Source organism: Echiichthys vipera (genome assembly GCF_963691815.1).
Source record: "Echiichthys vipera genome assembly, chromosome: 6".
NCBI classification, from domain to species: Eukaryota; Metazoa; Chordata; class Actinopteri; order Perciformes; family Trachinidae; genus Echiichthys; species Echiichthys vipera.
Window position 1 is genome coordinate 6,559,402 of NC_139831.1, and position 15,494 is coordinate 6,574,895.

The 15,494-nt window shown below is 40.8% G+C and overlaps 1 protein-coding gene across 2 annotated transcripts in view; it reads left to right on the forward strand.

Annotated features, from left to right (window-relative positions):
* Positions 1-15,494, forward strand: part of fstl5 (follistatin-like 5) — a gene marked incomplete at its 3' end in the record, with an annotated part of 184,505 nt that overhangs the window by 149,012 nt on the left and 19,999 nt on the right. For both annotated transcript variants that reach the window (XM_083915590.1, XM_083915591.1), the window contains exons 11-13: positions 9,347-9,373; positions 9,605-9,723; positions 14,773-14,922. In XM_083915590.1, the coding sequence (XP_083771716.1) occupies positions 9,347-9,373; positions 9,605-9,723; positions 14,773-14,922 (296 nt within the window). The remainder of the gene's footprint in view (positions 1-9,346; positions 9,374-9,604; positions 9,724-14,772; positions 14,923-15,494) is intronic.

Below are 15,494 nucleotides of genomic sequence, written 5' to 3' on the forward strand. Positions count from 1 at the left end.
CAACATTGTCTTTACCAACCTCAATCCCACCAACAACAACACCACCAATTCAACCAGATAAGAGAAAAGCAGGCATGTTAAAGCTCATAATTAAAAATGACTATGAATGGATAAAGAAAGGATAAAGCATCATGGAAAGACAAATCCAAAAACAAACATGTAGCACTTTATAATTTATCCCTTAATAGACTACCGGATGAATGTTTCTCGTTATGCATGTTATTCTTTGTCAATGTAACCTGACCTTTAAAGCAGATTGAGTGGGAAGATTGCGTCTAGGTCATCCATTTATTAATCTGCCCACTTTCTACCAGCAATGTCAGGACCAGTATTCACATTTTCAAATAACAACAGTAGAAAAACCTTTATGTATGCTCTTAAGTACATTCTCCTCTTTAAGCATGGAACTTTCTATCGAGGGCTACAAAATATATTGTTATTCTCGTCTTCACTTGGTCAATTTCCTGCATACCTTTCTGGAAACGGCGAGGGGCCAAGGCATTTGTAAAACCTCAGAGAGGAAGCTGATACCAAAAATGCAGCCAATGCACTCGAAATCACATTAGAATGAACTTATGTATTCTGAATTGTGTTCACGGACTGAGTCAGGAACATTAGCAGTTAGGGTGAGCTGGCCAGACTCCACCTGTTCTGGATATCATCTTTTCGACGCCCCGCCGCCATATGTCGTGTTTCACTCAGTGTGTTTACATGCATTTAAGGGCCATGCTATTTCTCATTCATTAAAGTGCCGGTTTTGACCAAAAAATGTAATCCGAAAGTAATACATCCAGGACATCTGTGTACCCCACCGATGTCACATCAATCAAAGTCATGTCAGTAGCCTCGTTCAAAGTGATGTACATGTAGAGTGTGAACCCAGATTAGCTCCGTCTGGTGTCATTTTCCGACCAGAAAGGCTCCCTTCAGTCATTGGTGCTGTTATTACCCATCTGTAGACCAACATGGGGTTTGTCGTCCTGGTTTCAGGGAGAGAGTGCAGGGACAAATAGGATGGAAGTAATGTTATCCACAAAGATCTGACCTTAACAACACCAAACCCAAACATATATAAAGTTAATCGTGTTTAACATAATGCACAAGTTCCCCAAATCACTCATTCCTAAAATAACACCTAAACACTGGGGATCACAGACAGCAAAACTATTGGCATGTTATCATCATCCCACAAGACCCGACACATAGATGTACTTACAACCCCCCAAAAAAGGATTTTAAGTGTCTCCATCTGTCAGATGGTTTCGACATTTTTATAAATATTTCGTCCCCTCTTTTTCAAGCATTAGGCCCTCTAGTTTTGTAGTAGTATTCCATGTTTCCAATAAGTACTGACTTTAATTGTCTTGAAAGTGTCATTTGCCTTTAAGTAGGAGAATAAAGGACGCTTTCAACCAAGAGTTTCATACCCTGATCACACAGACGTTAAGATGCTGGTGGCGCCAGACTACTCCAGATCTAATACCATTGGTCTGAAACAGACACAGATTGCAATTATATTTGGAAATGTTTTAGAAAACCTGACTTTGCGGAAAGTAATGATCTCATCCCGCGAAATCATTGCGTTTATGACGTGCCTTAGGCTTCTCATTCTGACACTCAACATGATTTGATGAGCGAGGCACGAGTGATCTTCTTTAAATGAATTCACCTCCGAGGAACTTGAAGGTCAAAACCTTTTCTTCAAAGGCACAGCGCTAAAGTGAGTTGTTTTCCTCTCAGATTTACCCGAGCGCTTCATTGTTTGGGAAAACCTGAGAAGTCACTATTTTGAGATCTCTTTAACAGAGTCTGTCACCAGCAGGCAGAGCGCCATCAATCTCTGACAGTCTGCCCCTAAACTGGCATAAATATCTGCCCTTCACGATGTGCCAATTATTTCTCCAGTGTCAGAGGATCTGCGAAGCTCAGAACGAGCATGTGTTGCTCCAGTCCCTCCACTTTATGCCTCTACATTATGCTGCACTTCATGCCTCATATCAGAGACCTTCATAGTGCTAAGTAGTGTGTAGTGTGTATATACTGGCTCGAGCAGATGCACCTTTGCCCTCTTTAGCTGAAGTGTCCCTCTGAACCAAATGAAGAAATAATTATAGAATTAGTTTTAGAGCTGTTATTGAGAGGAAATAATAGTTCAGAGGCGGCTAACATCCTTTTAAGTGCCACCAAAGATTCTCTATGATAAAGCTTGTACATTTAAAGCTGCGCCCATGAAATTAAACGATACAGTGTATAGTGTGTTGAACGTCATGTGGATCGAGGAAAAGATGTATGTGCACAATGTATTTAGATTTTATTGACATTAGATATTTACACACCTAACAGCCATATTTATGTAGCATTACAAAAATGAGTCATTTGAGGCGTTCACGGACATTGGTTGACGTTAGCTTATCTGTGTTCACAGATCTCGCGAGAGTTTGTCGCTGAGACAGAAACAGGTCTCGAATAAAATTAATGTTCTGTCCGTCTGAAAAATTACATTTTAGTGTTAGAATACGAAAAAAATATATGTGTCTTTTGAAAAATGGGTTCAATATTTACTTTAGTGATTATGGGGCCAGGGTCCTTCACATACACGTACATAACAAAGTAGGGACAAAAAGCTGAGGGAAGCTTCTTTTGCAATCTTATATTCATGGACTGTAAAACTAACATTCAGGTTAATCTACCCTACATTACTGTTTTGTTAATTATGTGCACATGTAACACGATAATACACAGTGAGTGTTGACTTGTAATGAGCATCAGGTCAAGGAGAGAGAGGCTGCTTCATATCGTACTCCGGTCTCTACTCACGACTCCAGTATGCACTCTTAACTTTACTCCCTATTCTGTTTTCTTTACTCAAGGTCTCACGACTCACTGTAGAGGCCCATTGAGTAATGTTTGACCTTTACATACCTCTGCAGGAACACAAGGTCTTGGAAGTATCGTGGGCTGGAAAGCACCACACTGCAAAACATCTCCACTCAGTCATGAGTCAGTTACTGAGTCCTGACTCCAGATGGGGTGGGATTATTTAACCAGTTTACAAAACCACTACAATACAAGTTTTTTCTTTCGGAAAAAAAATTAAGGTTAATTGTTTTGATCCAAAATCAAGTACTGTATTTTCCGCACTATAAGGCGCACCACATTATAAGGCGCACCTTCAATGAATGTCTTATTTTGAAACTTTTTTCATATGTAAGGTGCACCACATTATAGGCCGCATAGAATAGACGCTACAGTCGAGGCTGGGGTTACGTTAAGGACCGCCTCTAAATTCATTGATGTTAAGTTCGCGTGCTAGCGCTGTTGCCTTCAGTCGAATAGTGATTGTACTGACACTTCTACTTGCTGCTCTCTGTTCAACAACCCACTGTTGGAGTTTGTATTCCAACTGTAGCCGTCTCGCTCTGTTCCCTCGGAAACTCTGTTTAGTCTTCTTTACTTGGCGCAGGTCATCTTGTTGCTTCCTCCACTTCCTCCACCATTGATTGGTTCATGTTAAACTCTCTGGCTGCTGCTCTATTCCTGTGTTCTACTGCGTGACTAATGGCCTTGAGTTTAAACTCTGCGTCGTAAGCGTGTCCCTTAACAGGAGCCATTTTGGGCTCTTTACACAAACACACACATGGAAATGAAACGGCACTCTCTACACAGTCACATATCTCAACATGCACCGCACGTTACTTCCTCTTCGGGAGAAAATAGAGTCGTCAGCTGCTTACCGTAGTTGCAAGACCGGTTGTGGCTCAATATTGGTCCATGTATAAGGCGCAACAAACCTACTTAAGTACAACAAACGGAAAACATCTTAAACCAACATTGTCTTTACCAACCTCAATCCCACCAACAACAACACCAATTCAACCAGATAAGAGAAAAGCAGACATTTTAAAGCTCATAATTAAAAATGCCTATGAATAGAGAAAGAAAGGATAAAGCATCATGGAAAGACAAATCCAAAAACAAACATGTAGCACTTTATAATTTATCCCTTAATAGACTACCGGATGAATGTTTCTCGTTATGCATGTTATTCTTTGTCAATGTAACCTGACCTTTAAAGCAGATTGAGTGGGAAGATTGCGTCTAGGTCATCAATTTATTAATCTGCCCACTTTCTACCAGCAATGTCAGGACCAGTATTCACATTTTCAAATAACAACAGTAGAAAAACCTTTGTGTATGCTCTTAAGTACATTCTCCTCTTTAAGCATGGAACTTTCTATCAAGGGCTACAAAATATATTGTTATTCTCGTATCAGATTATAAGGCTCACTGCCGGCTCTTAAGAAATTTGAAGGTTTTTAGGTGCGCCTTATAGTGCGGAAAATACGGTAACTTGTATTGAGACATTTCCTGAAACATGGATGCATCAGTTTCTCTTCTTTAAAACATGCTACACACAACTCTTGATGACAAATATATTTTCAAAGGAAGGAATTTCGAAACTTTGCAAATAATTGTTCGATCCCCGTTATTGATGACTAACCCTTAACGATAAATCATTTCATTTAATTTCCCTTTGTTCCTCTTTAATTGTGCTGACTTTGCTATCTTTGCCATACTCTTTTCTGTGCTCTCTCTATACTTTACCAGTCCTGTGTTCAGCATACGTCCCTGCCTTTATTTCATATTCTTTACAGTGTCTCTAAACCAATTTCTGTGGTTTTAACAGTGCGTAGGCTTTTGTTCCAATCAAACATGACACTGTTTGATTTCACAGATTCAAGCAGAGAGGAAGATCTAATCAGTGAAATCCTCTGGTGAAGTGATTGGTTGGAACAAAACCCTGTAGTCTCCGGGGCCATCTGTGGCACACGGATGAGAACAAGCGCTCCACACCAAAGTCTCCACAAAGCTGTTTTATTCTGCGCTTTCCGCCATACCGGGTGCTTCATATCCTCTGAATGGAGAAGATCAGCTTGTGCCAAAATAGCATCCATGTTTCCATCAGCGGTGTCCCTCCCAATCACAGTGGGCTTTCACACAGTGTTGGACACGCTGTCAGCAACAAGGAGCTCCAACCAGGCAGTGACGCTATCCACGGTGTCAGCAGCCTCCTGCCTGTCGACTCGGTTTCATGCTGAAGGCTTTGTGAAATGAGTATTGCAAATCCAGTGGAAAGTTTAAACACCTTAAAGCCCTGGTTACAACATGACACCTTATGAGTATTTCTGATGATGCGCTCTGTATAAAACATGCAGAATAATTATTGATCTTTTGAAATAATCGATACACAAAGGACAAAGCAGGAACACAAACAAAGACCTAAAAAGGCGCAATAATGAATCAATTCTCGAGATTTATTTTACATTAGCGAAAACAGAATTTCTAAAACTGAACTGACACACGGTTATATACATATATAGCCAACCACTGACCTCTCCATTTCTCCCTTTGCAGTTTGTTTGTAATGAGCACAAACAGTTTGTCTTTCAAGCTTCAATGTGTCAGACTCTCTGCAGTTACTTGTACTTGTATGAATTTTTTCCAAACTCTCACGGATTTTCCTCCAAGGATTAAGTCTTTGGAAAAGTTTTACTCCTAAAGAGATGATACAGCTTTCAGTCGTTCTAGTCCAGTCAGTCTTGTTATTTTTAAAGATTTCTAATTCTGCCTGATGGTAATTATTACTGCCGGGTACTTGCAGTCGAAGTTAGCCTTCGATCTTTAAGCGCCCTTAAGTATGTGCAGTACAGAGTTAAAAAAAAAAAAGGCTTACAAATGTGCTGGCTGAAAAATGGGAAATGAGTAACACAGAAGCTGAAAGACTTATTGCTCTGTCAGAAGTGGGATTTGATCACAAGGGGATTCAAGACTGTGTAGTGCTGAGAAGAGAAACCAGATGAGAGGCATAGAGCACTGAAACCTAACAATCTTTGTTCATCAGTATTCATTCTAGCAATACTTAGGCCACCATCAGTTGGTGGTCGCTTTGAATTAGAGATAAAATGTCTCAGAGTTTAAATTGACCCTTCACGACTTTACCTCAACTATATAAACCTCCTTTTTTTCATTTTGCAAATGGTGCATGAAAAAAATGGCCAGTAATTCTACTTTTTACTACTCTACAATTCCATGACCTTCTCTCTGACCCCCTCAAACTCATTGGGCATCAAAGTTGAGGCAAAGAAAAGTGCACAGTGTCTTACGATTCTGAAGTCTTTGCACTGGATGTTAAGTGTCCTACCATCCATTGGAACTGAGGATAAGGCTGGAGATATTTGATATGTTTCACATTGTCTAATATAAATTGACCAACACCAACAAGGAGTCGATGCTACTAACAAGCATGGTCTGTGAATCCAAACCCTGATATATATCTTATTCCTGTGCATTTAAGCCCTGTTGTCGTCAAAGTTACTAAAAACATGGTTGACGTGTCAAACGCAATACGCCAGGTTAAGTGACATTTGATAAAGACGACAGAGTCCAGATGTTTTCAGTAATAAATGAGCCTTTTAATGGCATTTGTTGACAATAAGAAATGATGGTATTACCAGATTTATCCTTTAGATCCTTAGATATTAATTTAATTTAATTTTTAACTCAGCTAAGGGCCACACACACACATGCACACACACACAAACACAGACACACTCTCACTCTAGGGACTTTAAGAAAGTCAAGCAATTCTGATTACATAAACACTAAATGTAACAAAGTCACACACTTTCTTTAAAAAGAAACCATTTAAAAAAAAGGGGAGTAATTTGATTTGTTAGACAAAAAAGGGAAACTTAGTGCATTTATGAAAAGAGAACATTTAAGAGAGTGGAATTGGGGGTAATGTCAGAGATGCGATTGATAAATAACAATGTTTGCTGATCTTGCTAAAGGTTTAGAGGCTCTGGCTAAATCCCAAAGCAGGGGGTCCTGAGGCATCCTAATCCAGGCCTGGATGCACTGTAAGCGAGAGTTGGCAGGTACATCTAAAGTCTTTTCGGTATATAGCTGCAGTAATGGATATGGTACCTGCCCTGCATGTTATCAGCCAGTGCACTGGAAGGACATTTGTTATGTATCAATGCAGATGAAGAAAAAAAAGCAAGAATACATTTTTTTTTCCTTCCTATTTAGTTGCATTTCTGTTCGGTTTCCTCGTTGTAACTGCCTTCACGTATTTGGGTGGTGCTTATAAATGAAGCAGACCTTAGATGCACTGTAAGGGTCAAAGTTTCCAAAAAACTTCCGCCATAAGTTACAATTTGCATTTGCATCTGCAACCCAATTTCTCTGCCGATATTATGCATCTGCTGTCTTCTGCTATGCCACTATGGTGAACACCACAGGCTGTTTGGCCCACTGTCGCAGCTCTTGTAAACAGATTGAATTTATGTAACCTTGCTGACGGGTAGGAGCTGCAGAGTCCTGGCTGGCTGGTGAGCGTGGCGTCCCCGATGTTTCAGGCCCAGTGGAAACAGTTATTACGGCCAGAAAGAGTGAACTCACCGCCTACAGTGGCAGCCAGCTTGTTTTGTTATATGGATGATGAAGTTGATGTATGGGCCCCTTGTATGGGAAGAACAGCCACAGTCTTTCTGCCAAGTGATGAATAGCATCAATACTGTGGGCTATTGGAAAAGACCGGGGCACACAAGATCTCATCTCAACTCCTCTTTCCATTTTCTACTTTTGGCACATCTCATATAAATTGTATTGTTTTTATTTTTACATTATCCTTCCTTTCCTAACTTCCTTCTTTGTCCCCCCCTATCTATAGACCCTCTTCTGTGTAACTTTTTAATGAGTTAAAAGGTATGCAAGACTGCACAGGAAACACTTGACAAAGCACTTTTGAAAGATTAAGGCTGAATAACGGCACAGTGGCGCCTCTTCTTTCTCTGCATCAGTCCACCCGAGCAAGAGGCTGCGGGAATGAGCATCGCAATAGAGGCGAGATTAGGATCGGATGTGAATTGGGCTGGAGATTGGTTTGTAGACTGAAAATGGAAGATAGGGTGGAAGCAGAGGGAAGACCGGGGGACACATGAACAATGAGAGAGAAGGTCACAGTTAAAAAGCTGGTGTGAGAGGTTAGTAGTGCTGCTGGAGTGGTGCAGGATAAGAATGATTGAGTAGCAGCATTTGCATAGAAAATAACTTTATAATGGCTCTAAATATTCTCCTCATCACATCCCTCTTTAGTCATGTAATTTTAAGTAATTGCATCTTTTCTTTCGGTGCCCAGTGGCTGCTTCGAAGGCCAACAGCTGGTCTGTGTTTTAGGTCGCCCATTGAAGCACTCAGGGTGTTACGTGGCATACATCCGACATTTCACGTCATAAGTCACCTCTAAGTGAATTTAATGAGACATTATCTGTGACAGGAGTGTTGTGGAAATGGATTTCTCCAATAAAGATCAACAAACAGGATCAGCTTCTTCTCCATGGCTCATTTTGACAAAGCATTTTCCTCTGAGGACAAAAAAACGTTCACCCCTGCCTCCTTACAAAAGCCCAGAGTTTAGCAGGAATGACCCCGATCCAACCGGGTCTCAGCCATTTAGAGGAAGAGCCAGATTGAGCTACGCTTTGGTTGGGTGACATCTTCAGACCAAACAAAGCATGCCTCAGACCTTCCAATTCTGAACTTCTCTCATCACAAGGTTTCCAACACAGGGTCCACACAGGCCATAAAAAAACAGTCATGAGTTAACTGCGAGAGACAGGAGGTATGGAGGCATAGATGTGCCATTAGACCATATCATGAGGCGGTTATTTATGTTATCCATTAAGCACAAACTTAGCTTTGTACTAGTCATATGATTAGGTTAAACAGGGGAGACACTGAACTGCGTCTGACCTGACAAAACGATGATTATGAATTACAAATATCCAAAATTCCCACAACAGGAGCCAAAACTGGCTTTGCTATTGAAAAAGAAGCACACGGATCCTTCCTAATGGCATCTGATAATCGTCTGAGCTTGAAACCTGCGGACTACTCGCGGGTGTCTAAGGCAGCTTATCCCAACAGCTCAAGTTGATGGACGATCTGTCGTCTAAGATTTTTTTAGACTTTCTGACTCGCTTCATGTTTCTCTGCATACTTGTGTTGTAGCATCCAAAAATCATGAACTGATCTACAGCGCAGTTTGTGGACTGCAATCCATTTTCCAGTGTTTGGTATCAAATTATTTCCAAACAGAGAGCTCTATCGATTGTTTGTTGCACTAGGTGTCAGAGACACAGTTCCCATAAAATTTTCATGCGGCCTGCTTTCCTCTTTGCCTCAATAGGAGTTAGTGTTTGGGTGTTAGCGCTCACAAAAGGGACCCCATTGATTCTTGCATTGATTTTCAACCGTGCTTTCCTCTTTTTCTCCCTCACAGTGGCAAACATTTTGTGGCGAGAAGAAGGTACGTCTAGACTGCTTCTGCTTCACTATAGCATTCATTAAACTGAGTTAATTGAATTTTTTGTAATAGGGTTACTGAACTGTGATGAGAAGGATTAAATGATTTGGTGCTTTGAAAATAGATAACAACATTGTAGGCCTATTTCCGTTGCAGATGTTCACACTGTGCCGTCGCATAAGCTATTTTAAATATGTGCAGTGTGTAATAGGGATGTTTTGGCTTTCTTTCCAGGTCTCGGCATTGGCAACATGTTCTACGTATTCTATGAAGACGGTATTAAAGTCATCCAGCCCGTGGCATGTGAGATACAGCGACATATTAAACCCAGTGAGAAGCTGCTGGCTCTGCAGGTGAGTGAGTGTCACTCAACACAGAAAACGCAAAAGTCTGCTGGCTGATTTGACAGTAATAAATGGTTTCTGTTTGACTTCAACTCTTGTTTCTGAGGAGTGAAGCTCGGTGAGTGCGGTGAGTTTTGGTAAAACGTTACATTTCTATGATGCTAATATGGAGAGGAACCCAGTTAAAGGTTCATTTTCAGCGCTGCAGCAAGTTCCTGTAATAAACACCTAAAATATTCAAATAAACATGTTTTATTGCTTTTACTGGAGCATGCAGCACACTTTTATGATGATTGTTTTCCGTTTTTGGGTTTTACCCAAATGCTGCTTGATATTCTGCAATTCTCTGCCAAGCATTTTAATGTCTTTCAGCTCACTGTTTTGGTTTTACACAGCACATCAGAGAAAAAATAAAATCTGACGAACACACTGTGCATCGCCTCAAATGGTACCTGAATATCTAAAATGAACAGTACTTTGAAACCCTGCTATCTTAAGACCTTGACCCTTTGACTATCTTTGCAACTGGCCTCTCCAGAGAATCAGTGTGCCACACGCACACACACACATACACACACACGCACACACCTGCAGTGATTTCTGCCTGCCAAGGACTTGAAACACAGTTGAACATTACGTTTAAAATCTCTATTTTATAACTTTAAAAAAACCTTGTGAAAGAAGCCGACTGTGATGAAATAGAAGTGTAAAGGGCTACGACTCAACTGTGCTGCGGGTCCTTGGCAGACGTGAATCAATAACGCTACATTCTCCGGCATGAAGCGATAACAAGTAAAATATTTATGACCTAAATGTTTTTACAGTGTACTCCTGTGAGTACTCTGTAAAGTTTCTGAACGTGGTAATGTGTGAATAATATGATTTATTCTTCGCTGGCCTTGACGGGCGTTCTGTTGCCTGACCTAGTAACAGCTACTGAAATCAATAATTAGCAATCAATATAGTTTGTACGGGGATTTCTATGAGATTCTTATTCAGACGCAGCCAAGCAGTTAAAAGTTTAGTGTCCTGACCAAGAAAAGGCTTTGCTGTTGCACTGTTGTAAGCTTAGATATTAGTGCACACAGATATGACTTGGACACAGATGCAGTTGTTTATCTGTCGGGAGCACCTGCATGATCTCTACTCCCTGTCAAATGGACCTAGTGTTGTAAATGATTTGCAGTGCAGAGAAGTTGGCACGATTCTGTAGCTCATAAGTGTGAATCATGACTTAGACTCTCGGTCATTGGGCGCCATTAAACACATTAAATAATAACAAATGGTCACTTTTGAACGAACACTATGTATCTCCATATTTGGTGATTTTTAATTAAATGAAATGTTTCTTTATGAATTGAAAATGCTTACAATGCTGTTTTTTTATCATTGTAGATACTGGGTTTTCATCTAACAGCGATGTAGAGTGTATAGAACAAAATAGAATAACACATTTGTTTTTGCGGGTTAAGCTTTAAGCAAATGAGGGCTGCACAGAGAGGCAATGTGTACACAATATAGACACGTCACACTGTGAAGTTGTTATGGTGTACAGTACATGTCAGCAAACAGTTGCCACATCCAGGAGACACGGAGCAACATTAGCATTCATTTGGAGTCTTGTTTACGGCCGCCTCATGATTCCGACTTTCCCTCTTCCTTTAATGCTGTTTATTCTTGGTCCTGGCTAAATCTTGGGGGAAATATCTGGCTGTACAGTGGTTTATTAGAGCTTTTTATTTTATTTATTTTTTTACTGAAAAAAGCTGCCTGCTGCTAATGATCAGGGGTCAGACTGAAAACCAAAATAACGATCTAAAAGATGCTAAAATGCTCTTTAGATTTAGAAGAACTACAGAGTTGGATGTCATAATTCACAGGGTTCGTCATTATGAGCAACCCCTTTCGTATTGCACATAGTAAATGTTTCTATTGTTGATATACGACCAGGCCTATTGATTAGTGAAGCTCTGATAGCCACACATGCTGTTATGGCTAGTTCTTGCTAGCTACAGAAAACAGTGCCCAGTGGATGCAGGCCACCTTGCAGCAGGTATTCAGAAGGGGTTCAGCTTCTGCAGCCCCACCCACAGAAACACCGTTTATCACAAAAGCCTCCAAGCAGGGAAATATTCAAAGCAGGCTGCTGATGGATACCTGTTAGATTTACATGTGTTCTCGAATGGACGTTCTCCTCTGAGCTGCTTTTCATGCAGCAGCTCCTGTGCTTATTGGATGGCTGTTATACATAAAGTGATGCCATGAATGCACAACAATCAGCCAAGCGTTCCTCTGAGAGGTGTGTTTGTATTAGGATATCAATCACGGCGAGCGCGCTGATGCCAGTTCCAGTGCTGTCATGGGGGATTGCTGTGTGAAGACATGAGGCCGCTCCCAGCATGACACGCACGTTTTCTCCATTGCAGAGGAGCATTGATTGATTTGTTTATGGTAATCGTGCAGCCGATCCATTATCCTTAACTACCATACAGAGTGTTTTACTGTGATACACACAGTAGCTGGAAAAACCCGTGATGTCCCATTGTGGTAAAGTCGGTCCACAAAGTATCATTACTTTTCTTCCCTCTGCAGCCAAGAAGAAGCTCAGAGGAAGCGTCCATGTTTTCTTTACTGCATTGTGACGAGTCCGCTTGTTTTGTCGACTGTTGTTGTTGTGGTTGGATGTTGTTTTGTGGTTCTGTTATTAGATAAACTTGAGGAGAGGCTACGTATGGATAATGTGCCATTTATGATACACACAGGGCTTTGTATGCTTTAAAAAGTAAAAAGAAAGTAAGAGAGAGCACAGAAAACATGTACTGTTTAATTTGATCATTTAAGCAGGTAAATATTGATTTAAACATAAAGTTGGAATTTAGACTTTTTTTAGGGTAATTGCTGTTTTTTTATTTATTATGGATGTGATGTAATTTCTAGAACTGTTGTAAAAACCTGAACATATACAGACAGAGAATAGTTTACACATAATCTTCTTTTATGATCTAGTTTGACAGTCAGTCATAACTGAAAAAACCCATAAATAAACTACTTTAAATTGTTAAATTGTAAACAACTTTCAGGGATAAATTAGATGGTATTAGACTGATGCCGACTTGTGTACCAATGTCAGTATCAATGTCAGTATCTGACTAACTCTAATTAAAGTGACTCAGGTACATAATTTGTAGCTCATTTGCACGTTCTCTTCATTCTTTACTTTCACTAGAAGCATTTGAGCTAAGCTAAATTTCCTGATTACCTTTTGTTTACTTTAAACTGTGGTGATCAACATGTTGGTGCAGCAAACTAATACAACTTTTGGAGAAATCTGTAAAAAAAATTAGCCTTGTGTGTATATATGTAATGCACTTTGCTTCCTTTCTGGAGAATCTCCACATGTCATGTTATAAGGAAATATTCAGAATTCAAGATCCCATCATACTGTACTTTTGTAGCAGTTTGGATTGAGACCTCAGAGAAACATTATGAGAGAAATGTGTCTGCTGTGTTGCTTTTTGGCACTTTTATTGCCGTTTCACTGTTTCCTGCAGTGTTCCTCCCTCAGAGGATGTTGCTGATGTTGTGTCACAAATATATTAGCACTACAAATCATCCTGTGGCTTAACTGGGGAGTTTCAGAGCTCTCATAGACCGCATCCACATTCACAAGTGGAAAGAGTAGAAATCCTTTTTGCACATTTAAAAAAAAAAAAAAAAATACAGTATTGTATTGTTCCTGGCACGGTTCCATTGCTGCATAATGTCACTTGCAGAGAAGGATTTTAGAGAATGCATGAAACGTACACACTGTGCTGTATCTGTAGCGGATGCCTTATCATAACAAAGGTGGAAATCATAGCGGCAGTCTTTAGAAGCTTTCAGTTACTCCATAAATCACATACATGCACCCACACACAAACGGATGTATGCAACACACAAACACAGAGAGGAATACAGGCGCCTACGTTTACACCCTCAGCTGGACATCAGATGTTCGAATTCTCACCTCTTAAAGGTACAATAAGTGAGATATTTACAGCCAAGTAGCACTAAACGGCCACTGTGTGGGACTGCAGGGGTTTCACAGGGTTCAATACCAATGACTCAATGATTTCTTCAGCAGGGATTTCTGTCTTTTAAAAAACTGACTTTCCCCAGCCTGTTTTAGATCGAAACACTGACAGATGATGCCAGAAGATATAAGAGCCACAAAGAATTGAAAACCTTGTTATGAAGCTAAAAACACCAAAGCAGTGCCATTGTTTTAGCATTCTGCATGAAACCAGCTCTACACTGTCATTGCTGCATGTGCGCCTGGATTAACCTGCTTTCTACAGATAAAATGCATCGGACAGGATGAGTGGGGGGGCTGAACTAGAGATGAGATATGTTCTGTCAGCGGCGCTGGTGCTCCCCCTCATCCTTGATAGAGTTCAATGAAGTTCATACATTACCTCATGCCTCCCTAACTGAGAGAAGTTGGCCGGTGGGAAGACGCCGGTCATGGGCTGCCTCTGCGGTTGTAAATATGGAAGAAAGTTCATCCCTCCATGCCGGAGCCCTTCATTCATCCTCGCTGGCCAACAGCTCTCTAAATCGTCCGACAGAGTCTGGAACCGACGGCTGGGCAGAGCCTGGAGGCTTGGAGGGCCGGGGGGGAAGGAAGAGAAGGCAAGCTCCAGAGGCAGAAGACCAGTTAAGGTTCCCATTGGCCAGGAAGCCGAGAGCTGCCGGGACTGAAAGCTGAACAGCCGCATATTGTCTGCAGGCTTTGTGCTGTGGATTATGTATGGGCAAATGGGAGCGATTACAGAGATTTTTCAGGACCTTGCAAAGCTCGTTTATCTAAGTTGCCGAGATAACACGACTTGCATCAACACAGGAGATAAGACCGCAACTAGTAAACAACGCAGAATAACGACTGGAAGGAGATAATTGATTTTTAATGAGACACATTTCCCTGTGATACGAAAAACAATTACTTGACGGATAATGTGTGTGCGTGTGTGTGCTTGTGCGTGTGTGTGTGTGTGCACGTGCTTCTGTTTTTTTTTCCAGGAGGAGGTGTGCCCCACCTCACCAGGAGAGGAGGTTCAGAGGTGTGTGTGGTCATCGGCGGTCAACATCAAGGACAAGTTTATTTATGTGACACAGCCAACCTTGGATCGAGTGCTCATAGTTGACATCCAGTCTCAGAAGGCTGTCCAGGTAGTTCTCAAAATAAATTGAAAATGTCAGTGTTTGTCAGCGGCGTTGTAACGATGTATGATGTGGGAGGAGTTTACAATTTTACACCGAGACAGTGAAAAGGATCATAACTGTGCTGTGAAAGTTCTTTCAGCCTCCAACTGTTCCCAAAAACCCATCAAAGTTGCAGGAGACAAGCTTACTTTTCCTTCTTTTATACCAAAAACTGCCAAAAGTTCCCACATTGATTGAACACAATATATTTTACAAGAACCTTCGACAAATCATTACCTCTTGGGTATTTTGTATGACAGATTTTGTTGAATGAGGTACCCGTTTTTCATTAAATTGTCTTCATCTCATTCAGTTTGATACAATACATCGTCCTTCATCCAGACACTCAATTATTTAAGAGCAGTGGACTTCTGTACATGATCCAACTTTAACCCAAAGTGCATGGGGAACTCCAGCCTTTTCGGAAACAGCTTGCACATTAACTATGCCTGCACTTAAAATATTCTACTTGAGTAATAATTTAGTCGCATACTAATACACGAGAGTGAGTACTGTGATGTGCTAACACGAGCCCTGGT